The sequence below is a fragment of the Mobula birostris genome, chromosome 5 (genome assembly GCF_030028105.1).
Source record: "Mobula birostris isolate sMobBir1 chromosome 5, sMobBir1.hap1, whole genome shotgun sequence".
In the NCBI taxonomy this organism is placed as follows: Eukaryota; Metazoa; Chordata; class Chondrichthyes; order Myliobatiformes; family Myliobatidae; genus Mobula; species Mobula birostris.
The window spans coordinates 60,719,955-60,740,715 of record NC_092374.1 but is presented as its reverse complement, the minus strand read 5'-3'; the positions used below and the strand labels follow the sequence as shown (position 1 = coordinate 60,740,715).

The 20,761-nt window shown below is 43.4% G+C and overlaps 1 protein-coding gene across 1 annotated transcript in view; it reads right to left on the bottom strand.

Annotated features, from left to right (window-relative positions):
- LOC140197723 (guanine deaminase-like) overlaps positions 1–20,761 on the bottom strand; it is a 75,517-nt gene that overhangs the window by 42,412 nt on the left and 12,344 nt on the right. Inside the window, exons 5-6 of the mRNA XM_072258111.1 lie at positions 17,868–17,973; positions 1,772–1,799 (exon numbers count right to left, since the gene is read on the bottom strand). Coding sequence (XP_072114212.1) covers positions 1,772–1,799; positions 17,868–17,973 — 134 coding nt within the window. The remainder of the gene's footprint in view (positions 1–1,771; positions 1,800–17,867; positions 17,974–20,761) is intronic.

The window sequence follows — 20,761 nt, the reverse complement described above, 5'->3', positions numbered from 1 at the left end:
TTTTCACCCAGAGGGTGGTCCATAAAGGAAATGAGCTGCCAGAGGAAGTGGTTAGGGTGAATACATTAAAAAGACAGTTGGCCAGGTACATGATCAAGAAAAAATCTGCAGATGCTGGAAATCCAAGTAACACACAGAAAATGTTCCTCATCTTTTTTTTCTCCAGTCCTGCTGAAGGGTCTTGGCCCAAAACGTTGACTGTACACCTTTCCATAGATGCTGCCTGGCCTGGTGAGTTTCTCCAGCATCTTGTGTGTGTTGCTTAGGCAGGTACTTGGATAGGAAATCTTTAGAGGAAAATGGGCCAAACGTAGGCAAACGGAACTAGAAAGTGGGCATCATGTTTGCATAGATCATTTGGGCCAAAGGGCCCATTTTCTTGCTGTACAACCCTATGTTCCCTCCTGAACCACCATTATAGTCCCAACTCTGAGTGAAGACATTTCTTTGCATCTTAATCTTAATAAATAGCCAACCCCTCCATAAAATCTGATGAAAACTCAATAACGTGAAACTGTTCCTGTTCCTTTCTCCAAAGTGGGTATCAGAGTCCCTTTCTACTTTATTGTTTCTATTATACAATCCAGCACCTACAGCACGAGTTATTCTGGAAATTAAAATTATTACAGGATTTCCTATAATACAGATGCTTTATAAATGCAAATGTAAATATTTTAAAGGTTGCAAATACTCAGATGATCACGTAGTGACTGTGAAAGAAGAACCAGTTAATTGCTGAAGTTAAGCACAGCTAATGCAGAGGCATAATAAGGCACTGGTTGGACTACATTTGGGATATTGTGAGCAGTTTTAGGCTCTGTATCTCAAAAGAGATGTGCTGGACTTGGAGAGGGTGCAAAGGAGGTTCACCAGAATGATCGAGGAAATGAAAGGCTTAATGTATGAGGATAACTTCATGGCTCTGGAACTGTACTTGGAGTTCAGAAAGATCAGGGGGAATCTGCTCAAAATCTTCTGAATGCCAAAAGGCCTGAATTAAATGGGCATGAAGAGGATGTTTCCATTTGTAAGAGAGTCTGGGATCTGAGGACACAGCCTCAGAATAAAGGGAGTATCTCTTTAGAAATAAGGTGACGAGGAATTTCTTCAGCCAGAGGATAGTGAATCTGTGGAATTCATTGCCACTCAGGGCTGTGGAGGCCACGTCATTATGTATATTTCAGGCAAAGATTGATAGGTTCTTGATTGGTAAGGGGAATATGGCCTAATTCTGCTCCTATATCTTGTGGCCTTCAGGTCCGGGACATTTCATTTGAACTTGGAAAGAGAGAACCATAGCTAGCAGAATCATAGATGTAGATATACATAGAGAGCAGAGGAGTTTCAGCAGGCTCTTTTTATATTCATTCAAGGAGTGTGTGCCCTCCCAAATTGTCCTCATTAAGATGGTAGGAGTGAGCTGCTTCCTTCAACTGCTACAGTCCTTGAGATCTGTGTACACCCACAAGACTACTTGGGAGAGAGATCCAGGATTTTCATGTAGTGACGGGAAAGAAATGGAGATATATTTCCAAGTCAGGATGGTGTGAGGAATAGTACGGGGAGAAACATAGGGGCTTTCTCAGATGGAATCCAAATCTGAGACAAGGTTGAGCCAGGATATTCAAGGTGCCAGTTAAAGTTTGGATGAAGCTTCCTTGTGTGCACAGTGTGTTGCTACTGGTAAGGCTGAAGGTCATGTCTTTGAGGCCAGATAGTACAAAAAGAAACAAAAGGAAGGGTGAACCAAAGAAAGGCGAGTCTACCTTACCTTCCGTTTGGCCAACTCAGCAACAAATCTGTGAGGAATAATAAAAATTCAATGCCTGCATCACACATTGCTTTGACTTACATAACATAAACTGTACATTGAGTATTCTTCTACACCCTCCCCGCTGGACAGATCAAGGATAGAAATCTCTAGCCTTCATCTTCCATTCCCCTGGGTTTGACAGTCAATAAGTAATCCTGTATATTTTCCACCAGCTTCAATGAGGTTCCACCTCCAGATACACCTTCCCCTCTGCTCCATTTCACAATTTCAATGTCAACGTTCCCATAATGACTCCCTTTCCCACTCTCCTATCACCATGAACTACATTCTATCTCTTAATATTTTCCTATACTGATGTGAGAGTTGCAGCATCTTCTCTTTTACTTCATCTCCTCCACTCGTCCAGAGCTTCAAGCTCCCCTCAGGGATGCAACTAATCCAATTGGGCTTCAGAGTTCATGACCTTTCTGTTGCCTGTCACTTCAATTTCCTATCCCACTCCCACTTAGATCTAGCTGTCTGTGCCCTCATGAATGGTTGTAGTAAGGCCCAAGGTAAGCTTAAGAGACAACAATTCACCTTCTACCTGCACACCTTTGCAGCCATTGGGCTTAATGGTGAGCTCAACAAATTCAGATAGTTAGCTTTCTCTGCTTGTAAGATTATCCATCTGCAAAGTTATGTCAGTTTTCCTCTCTCCACAGATGCTGCTGGACATCTTCAACATTCTCCTTTTGGTTTTGAGTCTCAGCCACTGCTCTCTCTAAGCTGCACTGTAACTGAAATGCTCCCATGCACATAGCCTTTGTTGCCATGCAGCTGGAATTTTCTTCTATATAATGTTAATATAATTTTGAAACTATGCTGATATAATTTTAAGATCTATGTTAATATTAATTATGTGCTATTTAATATAATCTATAAAAGTTCTGAACAATAATTGTACCACATTTACTTTGAAACGTTTTAGAGCTTCAATGTATTTACATTGTCAGTGCTTCGTTATAACACTGTTACAAACTGTAACAGTAAACACAGAATGGAAGTTGGTAGCTCATTGCTAATAAACCGCCAACCTGCTGAACACCAACACCATCTAGTCAAAACGTGTTACTTTTGTCATTGTGCCTCTCAGTTGTTTCAACTGCCTGACATAGTTTGCTTGTGTTGTGAGTTGTGGTTTGTGATTGTTTGATGTGTATATTGCCAAAAAAAAACATTAAAGTGCTGTTCAGTTTTCAGGCCATGTAAAAAGTTCCTGCACAGAGCAATGGTTGGTCTGCACAGCTGTAAAAAAAGATTAGAGGGAATGTTGGCCTCAGCAACTGCTCTAACCCGTATTTCACAGCTTTAACATGTCCCTTTGTTTTCTCACTCTAAGTTATTTCATTCATCTATCAATCAGAAAGCTCTGCAAAACAGAGGAATCACCTCATCAGCCCCAGCATCACCCTATAAAAGTCTAGCACTCTGCTACCAAATGATTCAGAAATCCTGATGGTTCAGAATTTCCTTAGAAAAGTTGCTTCATTCCCTTCACCCTCACTGGAAACCCATTTCCTGCACTCCATAATAATACCAAGTAACATCAAAATTGTACTGTATAGCCTACATTATAATAAGGGACTACTTTATGCTTTGGTAACACGTCATTGCATAGGCGCGTATTGAGCATGTGCTATTAGGCTCATATTGATCTGTATGTGTGTGCTGAGCTTGGATTCTGCCAGAAGAGATCCATGAAACTTAGCTCCTGTCTCCAGCATTTTTATTAATAACATTGTTGTGTAAACAGGCCACACACACAACAAATTGGCGATGAGAATTATGAACCTACATCTTATCGGAACACCGCGTTTTAGTTGATAATGACACTTGGAGAAGAGAGGGAAGGGAGATGAAAAGGAACGACACACGCATCTATATGGAGTGAGCTCATTGCGCTAGCAAAAGGGACACGAGTCAAAAAGAAAACAAGGGGAAAACTAGGCTAAAGTAACATAACAAAGGTGGCGATGATTGGAACCATTACAGCATTTGACAGTGGCATTGAAGACTGGGCAACTTACATTGAAAAAGTGGAGTTATATTGTGATGCTAACAGTGCATCGGTCTTGCCGAAGAGTCTTGGCCTGAAATATCGACTGTACTTTTTTCCCATAGATGCTGCCTGGCCTGCGGAGTTCCTCCAGCATTTTGTGTATGGTCCCAGTTCAATTGTAGTTTAATCAGAAAAACATATATTCTGCTTCTGAGCTACTATTTAACACAAACACGACTATAAAATTAGAGCGCCACAGTAGCATAGCAATTAGCACAAAGCTATTACAACTCAAGGCATTGGAGTTCAGAGTCCAATTACAGCATCCTCTGTAAGGAGTCTTTGTACATCCTCCCTGTGGAATGTGTGGGTTTCCCCTGGGTCTTCCAGTTTCCTTCCACAGTCCAAAGACATGCTGATTTAGTTAATCAGTCATAGAAAGATAAAAATCTACAGCACATTACAGGCCTTTCCGCCAACAATGTTGTGCCAACCATGTAACCTAGGGGTCCCCAACCTTTTTTGCACTGTGGACTGGTTTAATATTGACAATATTCTTGCGAACGGGCTGACCCCGGGGGGGCGGGGTAGTGCTGTCAACGGACAGGAGTAGCAGTCAAATATGTTGCGTTTACCCCTAGAAAGACTACAATGACCATGAAGCCTTGCGCGAGCACCAGTGCGCATGCGTGACTTGCGCATGCGTGTACGTACCGATTTTTTTCTACAAATTGTTTTTTGGCGATTCTGTTCGGGGGGTGGGGTGTTAATCACGACCGGAATATAGGTGATAAGTGGCTAATACACTCAATTTTGTTTCTAAAAGGGTTTATCTAACAAATATAATATTAAACACACAGCGCATATTTTCCTCGCATGAATATAGTGATAAGTCAATTATCAGGGGAGGACAGGGGAGCTTGAAGTAAGTAGTAGAGGCAGGTTCGATATTATAATTTAAAGAAAAATTGGATAGGTATATGGACAGGAAAGGAATGGAGGGTTATGGGCTGAGTGCAGTTTGGTGGGACTAGGTGAGAGTAGCGTTCGGCATGGACTAGAAGGGCAGAGATGGCCTGTTTCCATGCCGTAATTGTTATATGGTTATATGAGTCACTTATAAATTAATAGCATCATAACATTTTAAGTAACATTTGGATATAAAACACACAGCGCATATTTTCCCTATATAAACATATAAAATCATTGAAACACACCAATATCGCTGAACCAGTGGGAGCCCTGGGCTTGTTCTGCAACAAGACGGTCCCATCGAAGGGTGATGGGAGACAGCGATACTCAAAGGGGGTTCCTTATGTCCAGTCTATTCCGCAATTTAGTTTTCGTTGCATTTATTGCAGAGATATGATGTTGGAAATGGAAGCAACGTTTTCAGTGCTTTCGTGGCTACCTCAGGATATTTAGCCTTGACTTTGATCCAGAATGCCGGCAGAGATATTATGTGAAACATACTTTTCAGCCCGCCATCATTTGCAAGCTGGAGGAGTTGATCTCCTTCCCGCGCTGACATGGATGATGCGCGGGTAATGACCTCGCGTGCGTTCAAGCTCAACAGTGGGCGTGACAGGGAATGAGGAAAGGTGCAGCTGACTCCTATCGCCAAATCATGTCGTTTCCTCGCGGCCCGGTAGCACATGCTTTGTGGCCCGGTGGTTGGGGACCGCTGATGTAACCTACTCTAGAAACTGCCTAGAGTTCCCCTACCGCACAGCCTTCTATTTTCCTAAACTCCATCTACCTATCTAAGAGTCTCTTAAAAGACCCTATTGTATCCGCCTCTACCATCTTTGCTGGCAGTGTATTTCACGCACCCACCTCTGTCGATGTCAAAAAACTTACCTCTGACGTCCCCCTTATACCTGCTTCCAAGCACCTTAAAGCTATGCCCCCTCGTGTTAGCCATTTCAGCCCTGGGGAAAAGCCTCTGGCTATCCACATGATCAATGCCTCCCATCATTGTAAATTGTCTTGTGATCAGGTTAGGGTTAAATTAGGGATTTTGGGGGATGGGCTGTGCGAATTGAAGGGCTTGAGGGGCCTATTCCATGCTGTATCTCTAAATAAACAAAAATAAAAATAAATAAAAGCCTCACAGACTACCCCCTATGCAGAGATACCAAATGACAGAACCAAGCTGCTGTGATCAACAGAAGTCATCCACTCAGTTTGAAATAATGTAATGAACAGACTGAATAAACTTGCCAAATTCACATTTGGGCTGAACATGTTTTACCAGTACTGTGTGACCGAATTTCATTATTTTTAATCCAGGTACTCTTATCATTTACCAAGAAAAAAGCAACCTCTGAAAGTTTGCCTAACTCTTATCAGATACCAACAGAAATGTACTGGATTTTAATAATCATTAAACTATTGTAATGCACGCAAAATGCTGGAGGGATTTCCAGCATCTGCAGATTTTCTCTTGTTTACATAGAAACATAGATAATAGGTGCAGGAGTAGGCCATTCGGCCCTTCGAGCCTGCACCGCCATTCAGTATGATCATGGCTGATCATCCAACTCAGAACCCTGTACCAGCCTTCCCTCCATACCCCCTGATCCCTTTAGCCACAAGGGCCATATCTAACTCCCTCTTAAATATAGCCAATGAACTGGCCTCAACTGTTTCCTGTGGCAGAGAATTCCACAGATTCACCACTCTCTGTGTGAAGAAGTTTTTCCTAATCTCGGTCCTAAAAGGCTTCCCCTTCATCCTCAAACTGTGACCCCTTGTTCTGGACTTCCCCAACATCGGGAACAATCTTCCCGCATCTAGCCTGTCCAATCCCTTTAGGATTTTATACATTTTAATCAGACCCCCCCTCAATCTTCTAAATTCCAATGAGTATAAGCCTAGTGCATCCAGTCTTTCATCATATGAAAGTCCTGCCATCCCAGGAATCAATCTGGTGAACCTTCTTTGTACTCCCTCTATGGCAAGGTTGTCTTTCCTCAGATTAGGGGACCAAAACTGCACACAATGCTCCAGGTGTGGTCTCACCAAGGCCTTGTACAACTGCAGTAGTACCTCCCTGCTCCTGTACTCGAATCCTTTTGCTATAAACGCCAGCATACCATTTGCCTTTTTCACCGCCTGTTGTACCAGCATGCCCACTTTCAATGACTGGTGTATAATGACATCCAGGTCTCGTTGCACCTCCCCTTTTCCTAATCAGCCACCATTCAGATAATAATCTGTTTTCCTGTTTTTGCCACCAAAGTGGTTAACTTCACATTTATCCACATTAAATTGCATCTGCCATGAATTTGCCCACTCACCTAACCTATCCAAGTCACCCGGCATCCTCTTAGCATCCTCCTCACAGCTAACACTGCCGCCCAGCTTCGTGTCATCCGCAAACTTGGAGATGCTGCATTTAATTCCCTCATCCAAGTCATTAATATATATTGTAAACAACTGGGGTCCCAGCACTGAGCCTTGTGGTACCCCACTAGCCACTGCCTGCCATTCTGAAAAGGTCCCGTTTATTCCCACTCTTTGCTTCTTGTCTGCCAACCAATTCCCTATCCACATCAATACCTTACCCCCAATACCGTGTGCTTTAAGTTTGCACACTAATCTCCTGTGTGGGACCTTGTCAAAAGCCTTTTGAAAATCCAAATATACCACATCCACTGGTTCTCCCCTATCCACTCTACTAGTTACATCCTCAAAAAATTCTATGAGATTTGTCAGACATGATTTTCCTCTCACAAATCCATGCTGACTTTGTCCGATGATATCACTGCTTTTTTGTTTGTGATCATTAGACTATAACTCATTGAGTATAGCTACATGACTATTAAAATGTCAAGTGGTAATTGATCTGAAACAGAGAAGGAAGCTCCTTCAAAGCCTTAAGGCTTAATGTCAAGATGCCCTCAGAGCTCTCGTGGAACTGTGCGCTTCAGTTCATCTAGTGCCAGGCATAGTGCATGTTACTCCACTCCCATCACTATCAGCACTCTGAAAAACATTGCTCCTCTCCTCTCCTCTGTGAACTGGCCAGACTCCTTGATAGTTTTATACTACCAGTGCATCGGGACATTCTATCAGCAGTTCAGGACTTTCAACCTTTCCGAACTTTTGACTTGTTTCTTACTCAGCTGTATATGGAATGGACAGCTGGAGGAACTGCATCATCTCTGACTTAGCTGAGTATGTCCAGCATTTTCTATTTGTAACATTGCCAAGTATCTTTTACCCGGCTATCTGCACCTTTCTGTGAAGCACTGAATCGGTGCAGGTAAATGATTATATCTACACCATCTACAGTACATTGCCCAAAGAACAGAGAGGGAATTGCCCAGTTATTCCACTTCCAAATGAATCTGAGTGAAGAAGCTAGCCTCAGGGGAACATTGCATACATGTTTTAGGGACATGACCTTGGCTTAATGAGCAGGTTCCAGGATGGTGTTCGAACATGCAAATTCCACTAACAGAGCTGCTAAACAAGCCAACTTGTTTCAGTTTATGATGGTTCAGTGGGCAGAATGCCGACTGTTCTTGACTCAGCTCTAGGAGGGCTATTCGTCCATGCCCCACACCAGAGACTGTATTTCGGTAGCATTCAAACAGAGTCCAAGTCAAGGCAATGCTGTAGGAGGTACCACCTTTCAGCAGAGACATTAAATCCAGGACTCATCTGCTCTCTCATTGATGTGAAGAACCTGATGGATTTACTTTGAAGATATAGAGATATCCACCCTTCAGCCCACTAAATCCATGCTAACCATCAAGCACTCAATCATACTAAACCCTTATTTTTAAATTCTCCCGACATTTCCCTTCAACTCTCAACAGATTCTATAAGTCTTCTACAAGTTTGGGGAAATTCAGAGTGGCTAATTAAACTACCACCCCGCAAGTCTTTGTGATGAGGGAGGAAACTGGAGCACCCCGAGGAAACCTACATGGTCCGAGGGGAAAGGTGCAAACTCGTCATAGGCAGCACAGGAGGTCAGGACTGAACCCAGGTCACTGGCCCTGTGAGGCAGCGCCTCTAATAGCTGAGCCAGTGTGCCGTCCAGGAGAGCTCCCCTAGTGACGATGGGATGAATTACATTTAACAATAAAACCCAAATCAACCATTCCTTGAAGCAAACAAACATGAGGTAAATATCAAGCAATATTAAAAGTTCTTTTGCGGTTTGTGATATTTCAGTTATTACCATGACCATTTATTTGTACATTCTTCAGTCTTATTAATATTCTGAACTCTGTATTATATTTATAATATTAATTCAAAATTTGCTTTCTACATCCTGTCCTGTCTGTGGGAGTTCCTCAATACGATTGGCTCTGCCACCTACTTAATGGAATCACAGAGAAGCGTCAGCTGGTTCCTTTGATCTGATGCCTGATTTTGGAAAAAGGAATGCCTGTGTCACAAAGACCATCAAATCTTACAGGAGAGGGCCTCGCTCCACCATTTACTGGGAATTCTAAGCCCATCATTTTTTTATAATTATAGGAGAATTCTATATGCACTTACATTACTTTCTCCTATCTTCCAGTTTCATATATCCCATTTACTGATTGGTGCATATTTGCAATGAAGCAGGAAATAATGAGTCCACTTTGATGATTCTGTGCAAAGTGTAACAATATCTTCAAACCCTGTGCAACAGCCAAACAATAGCTACCCAATTTAAACTTTTGAATAGTTATGCTCTACAAACCTGCCAAGAACTTTCCTGGTGAAGACCATGCTCGCCCACATCATATGACATGGTACATAATGGAGAAGACTCTACAAACCAACATTCTCAAAACCTATAGTGTGTTAGCAACCGAGAGGCCATATAACAACCACTGCTTCTATATAGCACCAGTAACGTAGCAAAGCAGCACAAGATAATTCACTGACGGATTATCGGACAACAATTAGGTTGGTCCATTTGGCATGTTGAAGACAAATTCTTCCCTATTATTCAAACTTAAAGTCCTAGAGCTGTACAGCAAAGGAATGGCCCTTCGGACCCAAATGCCGATACCAAACTTTAATGTCCATTTACACTAATCCCAGAAAGTATTTATCCTTCTATGCTTTGCTGACTTAAGAGTCTGTCTAACACCGCTACACTTCTTACACGTAGTATTCTGTTTGTTCATGGGAGGTGAATTTTACTGCTAGGCTGGTGTTCATTGTCCATTCAAAATTAACCCCAAACAAATATTTCAGAATCATTTACAAATCAGTCAGATTATTGTGAGAACATAAAGGAAAGCAGATGCTGGAAAGTTGAAAATAAACATCAGGAAGATCTCAGCGGGCCAAGCAGCCTCTGTGGAGGCAAAGCAATAGTTGATGCTGCAGGTTACGATCCTGCATCGGGCCAGGCATGTCACAGTCAAAAGAGCACTTCGAGAGTGCAGTCACACTTGTAACAGATTCACCAGCATTGCTCGCATGCTTGTACAAGTAGGTAACGATCATGACTTGCACTGACTGGACTTGCAATCCTTCCAAACGAGTGCTTCAGGTGCAATAAGGAAACACATTATCAAACTGAAATATTTCACCAACTACAGAATTCAAGAGGGTGGAGGTGGATATTTTGGGGGGAAAGGGAGGGAGGGAAGGGAGGCAGGGGTGAAGTCAGGACACAGACAAAGAGCAGAGAAAATCTGGACACTGTCACAAAAAGCTGAAGCAACTGGTGGGCACGAGGATGATGGGGAGCTAGGTGGAGGCAAAGGTAGGATCGGGAAGTGGGGGATCTTGAAACAGTCTTCCACATTGATAGCTTTAGGCAAGAGTATTAAGTACTTAACTAATTAAAGTGTATGGAGTTAAAGTCCAGATCAACATCCATCTGATCAAACAGTGGATTAGATGAGGAGAGGCTAAGTTAGCTGTCCCTGTTCCGTGATGCTTTGGCTGCTGTTGTTTTTATTTCAAAACTCACAAGGTACTTGAAAGTGAAGGGTGCAGGAACACTGTGTGGAAAGTGTACATTAATTACAGATTCTGTCCGGTTTTGGGGCTACTCCACCAGCAGTAATGGTACTTGTTATGTTACGTAACTCCAACACATTAAACTAATGCAAAGGAAAACGAGAGAGCCAAGAGATGAGAGTCTTAAGTTTTGTTCTTTGCTTTAAGCGAGGCACATGCATATCAGGTGGTGGCATCACGATGTATGCAGTTCACTTATTTTTGTATATAACCCGTAATGAATTATTTAAACAACAAGAATGCTTAATCAAACAATATGTTTACAATATTACTCAAATATTAAAGGTGCCGCTGCTGACTGTAACATCAAACAGCGAGTTGCTGGTCTCCCCTCTTGCTGTAGCATGAGTGATATCTTTCTCTCCCTTGTCAGTGGGAGAGAGCCTGTGGCATGTCGAACTGTCAGGTGAACAGTGGATTTTGATGGACTGCAGACCATGGGCTCTTTGAGGACTTTGCTATTGCTCGCTTGCCGGGTGGTGGGGGAGGAGGCAGAGGCTTTGCTGAAGCAGGCGGGAGAGAGTTGATGCTTCACTGCTGCTTGGGCATGGGAGGGAGGGGGGCTTTGGGGTTCTAACATTTTCCTGTCATTCATTATTTAGGGTATTTCTTTTGTTTGTGTGGATGTCTGCAGACAGTATGAATTTCAGGTTGTATATTCTCTGATATTAAAAATGGAAGTATTGAACCACTGATGTTACTGAAATATTACATATGCAACAGTACTAAGCAGAGGTTTAAGTTCGAGATGATTGTACAAGCACAGTAAAACTCTAAAACTTGTCAATCAGAGATAAATCTAATTCTAGCAGTACAAGGGCTGATGTTGATAATTGGCAACTGTTATAACGCAGGAAATATTATTGCCATCTGTAACAGTAATATTGCCAACAGCAATATCTCTGAAACAAAAATGTGTCACAGACAACGCTGTTGATTTTTAATGCAAGATAAATATTAGGCAGGACACAAAGCAAAATCTGTGTGACCAACATATCCTTTGATCCCTTAATATTCAAAAATCAATCCTGAATAAACACTGTGATCAAGCACTGACAGCCGCCTTTGGTAGAAAATTCCAAAAAACTCATTAGACTCCACGTGAAGAAGTTCCTTCTCTTCTCTGTCCTGAATGGCTGGGCTCCTTATTGTGAGACAGTAACTGCTGACTCCTGACTCATCAGCCAGAGAACACATTATCCTTGTGTCTACCCTGTCAGACCCAACAAGAATTCCAAACTTGAGAAAGTGTAGACCCAGCCTGCTCACTCTTTCATTAGACAAAGTACCTACTATCTTAGAAATCAACCTGGTGAATATTCTCTGCCCTCCCTCTGTAAGTACATCCTACTTTACACAGGGAGTCCAGACCTGTACACAACTTTCCAGGTGTACTCTTACTCATGGTCCTTTCAATTGGAGCATGGCGCCAAACCCTCTTGCAGACCTTCAGTTCCTGGAAATGTATCAGTTTTTAAAACATACTTAGACTTATAGACAGGAGTACTGCAAACTTCTGGGACATTTGTGGACTCAAGGCCTTAAGCCACAGTGTCACCTGTCAGCAGTCGCCATGAGTGAGGCATTGAAGTCGGTTCACCCCACCGGGGCAGTGAGGTGCGGGGTCCAGGCTGGAGTCGGTGCTGCCCCCAGTGTTCACTTGGCTGAGGACAGGCTGTATCGTGGTCGACTGCATCAATGACTCAGGGTCTGTTCTATTTATTATTTATAGAGTTTAAGAGTCGTGATGTAATGATGCAGCTCTATAAAACTCTGGTTAGGCCACACTTGGAGTACTGTGTCCAGTTCTGGTCACCTCACTATAGGAAGGATGTGGAAGCATTGGAAAGGGTACAGAGGAGATTTACCAGGGTGCTACCTGGTTTAGAGAGTATGCGTTATGATCAGAGTTTAAGGGAGCTAGGGCTTTACTCTTTGGAGAGGAGGAGGATGAGAGGAGACATGATAGAGGTGTACAAGATAATAAGAGGAATAGATAGAGTGGATAGCCAGCGCCTCTTCCCTAGGGCACCACTGCTCAATACAAGGGGACATGGCTTTAAGGTAAGGAGTGGGAAGTTCAAGGGGGATATTAGAGGAAGGTTTTTTACTCAGAGAGTGGTTGGTGCATGCAATGCACTGCCTGAGTCAGTGGTGGAGGCAGATACACTAGTGAAGTTTAAGAGACTACTAAACAGGTATATGGAGGAATTTAAGGTGGGGGGTTATATGGGAGGCAGGGTCTGAGGGTCGGCACAACATTGTGGGCCGAAGGGCCTGTAATGCGCTGTACTATTCTATGTTCTATGTTCTACGTACCCCATAAGCTTTCTTAACTACCCTATCTACCTGTGAGGCAACTTTCAGGGATCTGTGGACATGTAACCCCAGATCCCTCTGCTCCTCCACACTACCAAGTATCCTGCCATTTACTTTGTACTCTGCCTTGGAGTTTGTCCTTCCAAAGTGTACAACCTCACACTTCTCCGGGTTGAAATCCATCTGCCACTTCTCAGCCCACTTCTGCATCCTATCAATGTCCCTCTGCAACCTTCAACAATCCCCTACACTATCTACAACACCACCAACCTTTGTGTCGTCTGCAAACTTGCCAACCCTCCCTTCTACCCCACATCCAGGTCGTTAATAAAACTCACGAAAAGTAGAGGTCCCAGAACAGATCCTTGTGGGACACCACTAGTCACAATCCTCCAGTCTAAATGTACTCCCTCCACCATGACCTTCTGCCTTCTGCAGGCAAGCCAATTCTGAATCCACATGGCCAAACTTCCCTGGATCCCATGCCTCCTGACTTTCTGAATAAGTCTACCATGTGGAACCTTGTCAAGTGCCTTACTAAAATCCATATAGATCACATCCACTGCACTACCCTCATCTATATGCCTGGTCACCTCCTCAAAGAACTCTATCAGGCTTGTTACACACGATCTGCCCTTCACAAAGCCATGCTGACTGTTCCTGATCAGACCATGATTCTCTAAATGCCCATAGATCCTATCTCTAAGAATCTTTTCCAACAGCTTTCCCACCACAGACATAAGGCTCACTGGTCTATAATTACCCGAACTATCCCTACTACCTTTTTTGAACAAGGGGACAACATTTGCCTCCCTCCAATCCTCCAGTACCATTCTCATGGACAACGAGGGCATAAAGATCCTAGCCAGAGGCTCAGCAATCTCCTCCCTCGCCTCATGGAGCAGCCTGGTGAATATTCCGTCAGCCCCGGGGATTTAACCGTCCTAATGTATTTTAACAACTCCAACACCTCCTCTTCCTTAATATCAACATGCTCCAGAACATCAACCTCACTCATATTGTCCTCACCATCATCAAGTTCCCTCTCATTGGTGAATACCGAAGAGAAGTATTCATTGAGGACCTTGCTCACTTCCACAGCCTCCAGGCACATCTTCCCACCTTTATCTCTAAACGGTCCCACCTTCACCCCTGTCATCCTTTTTTCCTTCACATAATTGAAAAATGCCTTGGGGTTTTCCTTTACCTTACTCGCCAAGGCCTTCTCATGCCCCCTTCTTGCTCTTCTCAGCCCCTTCTTAAGCTCCTTTCTTGCTTCCCTATATTCCTCAATAGACCCATCTGATCCTTGCTTCCTAAATCTCATGTATGCTGCCTTCTTCCACCTGACTAGATTTTTCACCTCACTTATCACCCATGGTTCCTCAACCCTACCATCCTTTATCTTCCTCACTGGGACAAATTTATCCCTAACATCCTGCAAGAGATCTCTAAACATTGACCACATATCCATAGTACATTTCCCTGCAAAAACATCATCCCAATTCACACCCGCAAGTTCTAGCCTTATAGCCTCATAATTTGCCCTTCCCCAATTAAAAATTTTCCTGTCCTCTCTGATTCTACCCTTTTCCATGATAATGCTAAAGGCCAGGGAGCGGTGGTCACTGTCCCCCAGATGCTCACCCACTGAGAGATCCGTGACCTGACCCGGTTCATTACCTAGTACTAGATCTAGTATGGCATTCCCCCTGGTCAGCCTGTCCACATACTGTGACAGGAATCCATCCTGGACACACTTAAACTCTGCCCCATCTAAACCCTTGGAAATAATCATGTGCCAATCAATATTAGGGAAGTTAAAGTCACCCATGATAATAACAACCCTGTTATTTTCACACCTTTCCAAAATCTGTCTCCCAATCTGCTCCTCTGTATCTCTGCTGCTACCAGGGGGCCTATAGAATACCCCCAATAGAGTAACTGCTCCCTTCCTGTTCCTGACTTCCACCCATACTGACTCAAAAGAGGATCCTGCTACATTACCCACATTTTCTGTAGCTGTAATAGTATCCCTGACCAGTAATACCACCCCTCCTCCTCCTTTACCCCCTCTCTATCCCTTTTAAAGCACTGAAATCCAGGAATATTGAGAATCCGTTCCTGCCCGGTGCCAGCCAAGTCTCTGTAATGGCCACTATATCATAATTCCATGTACGTGTCCAAGCTCTCAGTTCATCACCTTTGTTCCTGATGCATCTTGCATTGAGGTACACACACTTCAGCCCTTCTGCCTTACTACCTTTACACCGTTTATTCTGCTTCTCTTTCCTCAAGGCCTCCCTGTGTTAGATCTGGCTTTATTCCATGCACTTCTTTCACTGCTCTATCACTCCGGATCCCATCCCCTTCGCAAATTAGTTTAAACCCTCCCGAACCATGCTAATAAACCTACCTGCAAGGATATTGCTCCCCCTCAAGTTCAGGTGCAACCCATCCAATCTGTACAGGTCCCACCTTCCCCAGAAGAGATCCCAATGATCCAAAAATCTAAACCCTGCTCCATGCACCAACTCCTCAGCCACGCATTCAACTGCCATCTCCTCCAATTCTTACCATCACTGTCACGTAGCACTGGCAGCAATCCTGAGAACACCATCCTTGAGGTCCTGTTCTTCAGCCTTCTGCCTAGTTCCCAAAACTCACACTTCAGGACCTCATCCCTCTTCCTACCTATGTCGTTGGTACCAACATGTATCACAACTTCTGGCTGCTTTCCCTCTCGTACCAGGATGTCGTGCACCCGGTCAGAGACATCCCGGACCCTGGTACCCAGGAGGCAACAAATCATGCGGGTGTCCTTCTCACGTCCACAAAATCTCCTGTCTGCTCCCCTGACTATAGAGTCTCCAATGACAACAGCTCTCCTCTTCTCCGTCCCACCCTTCTGCACCACCGGGTCAGACTCAGTGCTGGAGGCCCTGCCACTGTGGCTCACCCCTGGTCAGTCATCCCTGCCAACAATATCCAGGACAGTAAACTTACTGCTCTTCCCAATAAAGCCAAGCTCTGAGAGGTTAGCAATTGAAACAAAATCAGAAGTCTAAAACAAAAACAGATTACAAAGAGTGAACATTTTGGTATAGTATTTCCAAATTTCTATCCTAGTGAACGCTCAGCTACATAATTAATAATGAAACTCTACTTCTGACCACAGCACTTAAAAACAATAAACCATATCAACAGCAGCAGCACTGCTTTACATTTCAGTCAATGCTCAAGCATCAACCTGTTGGTATGATACCCCGATTCCCATTCCTGTCCTGCTACGTCTGTCCACGGCCTCTTCTTGTGCCCAGGTAAGGCCACCCTCAGGATGCAGGAATAACACCTAATAATCCATCTGGGTAGCCTCCAGCGTGATGCCATGAATATAGATTTTCTCCTTTCAGTAAAAAAATTTGCCACCATCCCCTCTTGCCCTATTCCCCATTCTTACCTCTTTTCACCGACCTATCACTCCCCCCTCCCGTGTCCCCTCCTCCTTCCCTTTCCCCTGTGGTCCACTCTCCTCTCCTATTAGATTCCTTCCTCTCCAGCCGTTTACCTTCCCCTCCCACTTGGCTTCACCTAATCACCTTCTAGTTAGCTTCTTCAGCTCCCGCCATCTTATGATTCTGGCGTCTTCCTACTTCCTTCTCAGTCCTGAAGAAGGGTCTAGGCCTGAAACATCGACTGTTTATTCACTTCCATAGATGCTGCCTGACCTGCTGAGTTCCTCCAGCATTTTGTATGTAATGCTCAAGTTGTACCTTACTGAATGAAAAGAGAGATGTGGATTTAAGTGGTTCTTTTCAGCTGAGGAAGCACTTTTTTGCACCTGCCTGTAGGACACATGACAGCCAATCAGGACACACCGTACTCAATCAGCAAAATGTAAAATTGTTGGTCCATTCACTCCTTTCTGGAGGTATCAGTTGAGGGATGAATTTTGACCAGGATACCTAGATTAACTTCACTGTACACTGGTGAGACCCGACGTAGATTAAGGACTGCTTTGTCGAGCTCCTCCACTCCATCCACGTTAGAAAGTATGTCCCAGTGGCCAACCATTTTAATTCCAATCCCCTTTCCCATGTCACGTATTGGTCCATGACCTCCTCTACTGTAATGATGAAACTGTTCTCAGGTTGGAAGAGTAACACCTCATATTCTGTTTGGGTGGCCTCCAACCTGGTGGCATGAACATTGATTTCTCCAACTTCTAGTAATTTCTCCCCTCCCCTTTCTCTCCATTTCCATTCCCTATTCCGGCTCCCCCTTACTCCTTTTCTTCTCACCTGCCCATCACCTCTCTCTGGTGCCTCTCCTCCTCCCCTTTCTCCTATGGTTCACTCCCCTCTTCAATAAGATCCCTTCTCCTTCAGTTCTTTACCTTTTCCATCCATCACCTCCTAGCTTCTCACTTCATCCTCCCTCCCCAATCCTCTTACCTTCCACTCACCTAGATTCACCTGTCACCTTCCAGCTTGTACTCCATCACCTCCCCCACCTTCTTATTCTGGCTTCTTCCCACTTCCTCCAGTCTCAGCCCAAAACAGCGAATTTATTCCTCTCCATGTACGCTGCCTGACTTGCTGAGTTCCTCCAGCATTTTGTGTGTGTTGCTATAAACTTTACAGCAATGGATGATCTTCGGAATTTGGTTGCCAAGTGAATGGACAGGGAGTTGTTTGAAAGTTCCTCTGTTTGATAAACTGGGGAGACTCAGAAGTAACACATTACCTTTCTGTTTCCTTTACTGATTCCTCTGTTGCTTCAGTATACTCAGTATAAGCAAAGTTATTGTCCATGCATACTTTACCCACAAAAGCTCGCTGGCCAAATTTATCTGTATCAAAAAATAGAAAGAAAAGAAGCACTAATTTCTCAAAGTTTGCTGATGGTGGAAATGTCTTTTTTGTTACTCTAGCATAGTGGAATCGTTCCTGATGAAGGCATCAGAGAGGACTCACCTATTCTTCTTCAAGATAGCTCTTAGGAGCTTTGTGTCTAACTCAAAGAACAGAAACAGCCTTAGTTGAACAATCATCTGAAAAGCTGCCCACCCAGTAATGCGGAAGTCCTTTGGTGCAGTGTCAGCTTCATGAACAATGGCTGCCAATAGACGTGGCTAATTTAGCAGCTCCCTGCTGTCCTGAAGGCAAGGATATTGAAGGTTCAGTTCTCCAAAAATGAGAGCACTCAGCAGAGCTGAGATACTATAATGTGGTACTGAAGGATTTTTGCACAGTTGGAAATACTGCTTTTACTGATGATACATAAACTGAGGCTCTTTTTGCTCTATGAAGTGGGCATAGATGTTCAATGGCAGGGTTCTCCCTCTATCCTCGTAAATACACAGTATATCCCTCAGGAACATCATGAAATAATATAATTTGTGGAAGCTTTCTCGGGGTAAATTAGCTGCCATTTTGACTACTTTTCAAAACTACCTCATTGATTGAAGCTGGCCATTTGGCCAATCTACCTTTGATGCTCGACTCAAGCTGCTCCCGTGCCTCCTCCTCAAAACCACCATCGTAGCCTTTTTCAGCGGCCCTTACGTGCATCTATGCTATTCAGTGCAACCACTTCCTATGGTCTCAGATTCCACAGCCTAGCTGGGTCACTTCCTTAGCTCCTCCCTCTTCCAGAATTCTTTCTGTCAACCAGCTTCCCAATGCTCTCAGGCTTACTGCTCTAATTACTCACTCCACTGCTCTGCTCACCACTCACCCTTCCAGCTCTTGTTCTCTGTTCTGACCCCCTTTTCCTGATCCTTTCTCCATCTCTCCAAACTCCACCGCACCAACCAATAATGCCCTGGCATGGCCGTTTGTCAGTGTTGTCAGGCAAGTTTTAAACTGGAATGGCAAACGAATATGAGCCTAAGCAATGTAACTAGGGAGAGAGTAAAATGAGGACAGGAATGAAAGAAAACAAGGGCCGCAGTACAAAAAAAAGAGTAATATGATTAAAACTAGCAAGAAGGCAATGCTAAGGAGCTTTAAAAACATAAAAAAAACTACAGTGCATCAGTATCAGTGCATAAAACATTTGTCATAAGGTAGATGAACTAACTGCACAAAGTGAAGGGAAATTATCTGATATTCATTAGGAGGACATGAATGTAATGGGTTAAAGCTGGATGCTTGATATTTACCTTTCAGGGAGGATACACAGGAAGGGGAAGATAGTGGGGCAGTGCTATTAATAAGAGGCAAAATAAATATGGGTATGAAAGAATACCTAGGAGATGCTGTGTCACTTTGCACAGAGGTTAAAAAAAAAGACACTGGCAGGAATTGTGTACTGACCCTAAATGGTGTAGGAAAGGATGTAAGTCAATGGTGATACATGAAAAAGAGCTATTATGGGAGACTTCGACCTTCATGTAAATTGGGTTAATCAAGGTGAAATAGAGAGCTACAGAAACTAATTCAGTGTCTGCATTTGGGATAGTTTCTGAGAACAATATGCTATGGGCCAACCAGGAAAAAGGTTAAGATCCTCTCATGAGTAATGAGATAGGGTTTATAAATGACACAAGAGTAAAAGATTCCCTGGAAGTTAGTCATAAGATATTCAACTTTCAAATTCTGGTTGCGGTCAAGAGCATAGGCTTGGAAACAACTATGTTTAACCTAAACAAATGGAATTACAATGGAAAGGGAGTGTTGGTTAAAGAGGGCTCAGGGAAGACTATGGGCACATGATGACAGGGACTTGAAAGAAATAATTCAAAATCCTCAGTAAATCTCTCTCATTGGAGGAAGCGTAAGCTAACCATGTCTAACTGCAGAGGTTAAGAACAGTATTAAGTTGAAAGAGAAGTAGTTAAGTAGTCCTTAACCCTATGTCAGTCTACACTGGTGAAATGGTAGCAAAGAGAATCAGCAGCATTAAATTCCTGGGCACTTACATATCAGATGATCTATCTGGGGCCCAGCACGCAGATACAAATTACAAGGATGGTGTGCCATCATGATGGCTTAGATTCTCACCCAACATTCCAACAAATTGTTTATAGATGTACTGTAGAAAGTTTATAACTGTGAGTTGTATCCTGGTCTGGTATAGTAAATGGCACATCCTTCCCAGCATCAAAAATATCTGCCCAAAGCATTGCCTCAAGATGGCAACATCTATCATTAAACATCCTCACTATCTAGACCAGACCAATAGGCAGGAGGTACAGAAACTTGATGTCCCACAACACCAGTTTCAAGAACAGCTACAGTACTTCCCTTCAACCATTCAGTACTTGAACCAACCTGTGCAAACTCTTATCACAACTTCAGTACAACAATACTGTGATCACTTTGACTACTTTGCACTACAAAAGTCTTTAATTTCTGTTGTAATTGTGCTTTTCTTGCAAAAACTGTACATGCTTATGTATATTCAGTTTATGTTTTTCTTGTGAATGTTGTAAATGTGAAGCTTTGTGCCTGGGATTTTGCTGAAAGCAATTTTTTCATTGCAAGTGTGCATATACATTCAGTGACACTTCATCAGGTACCTCCTGCACCTAATAAAGTGGCCACTGAGTGTATGGCCGTGGTTTTCTGCTGCTCTAGCCCATCCGCTTCACGGTTCAATGGCTTGTTCATTCAAAGATACTCTTCTGCACACCA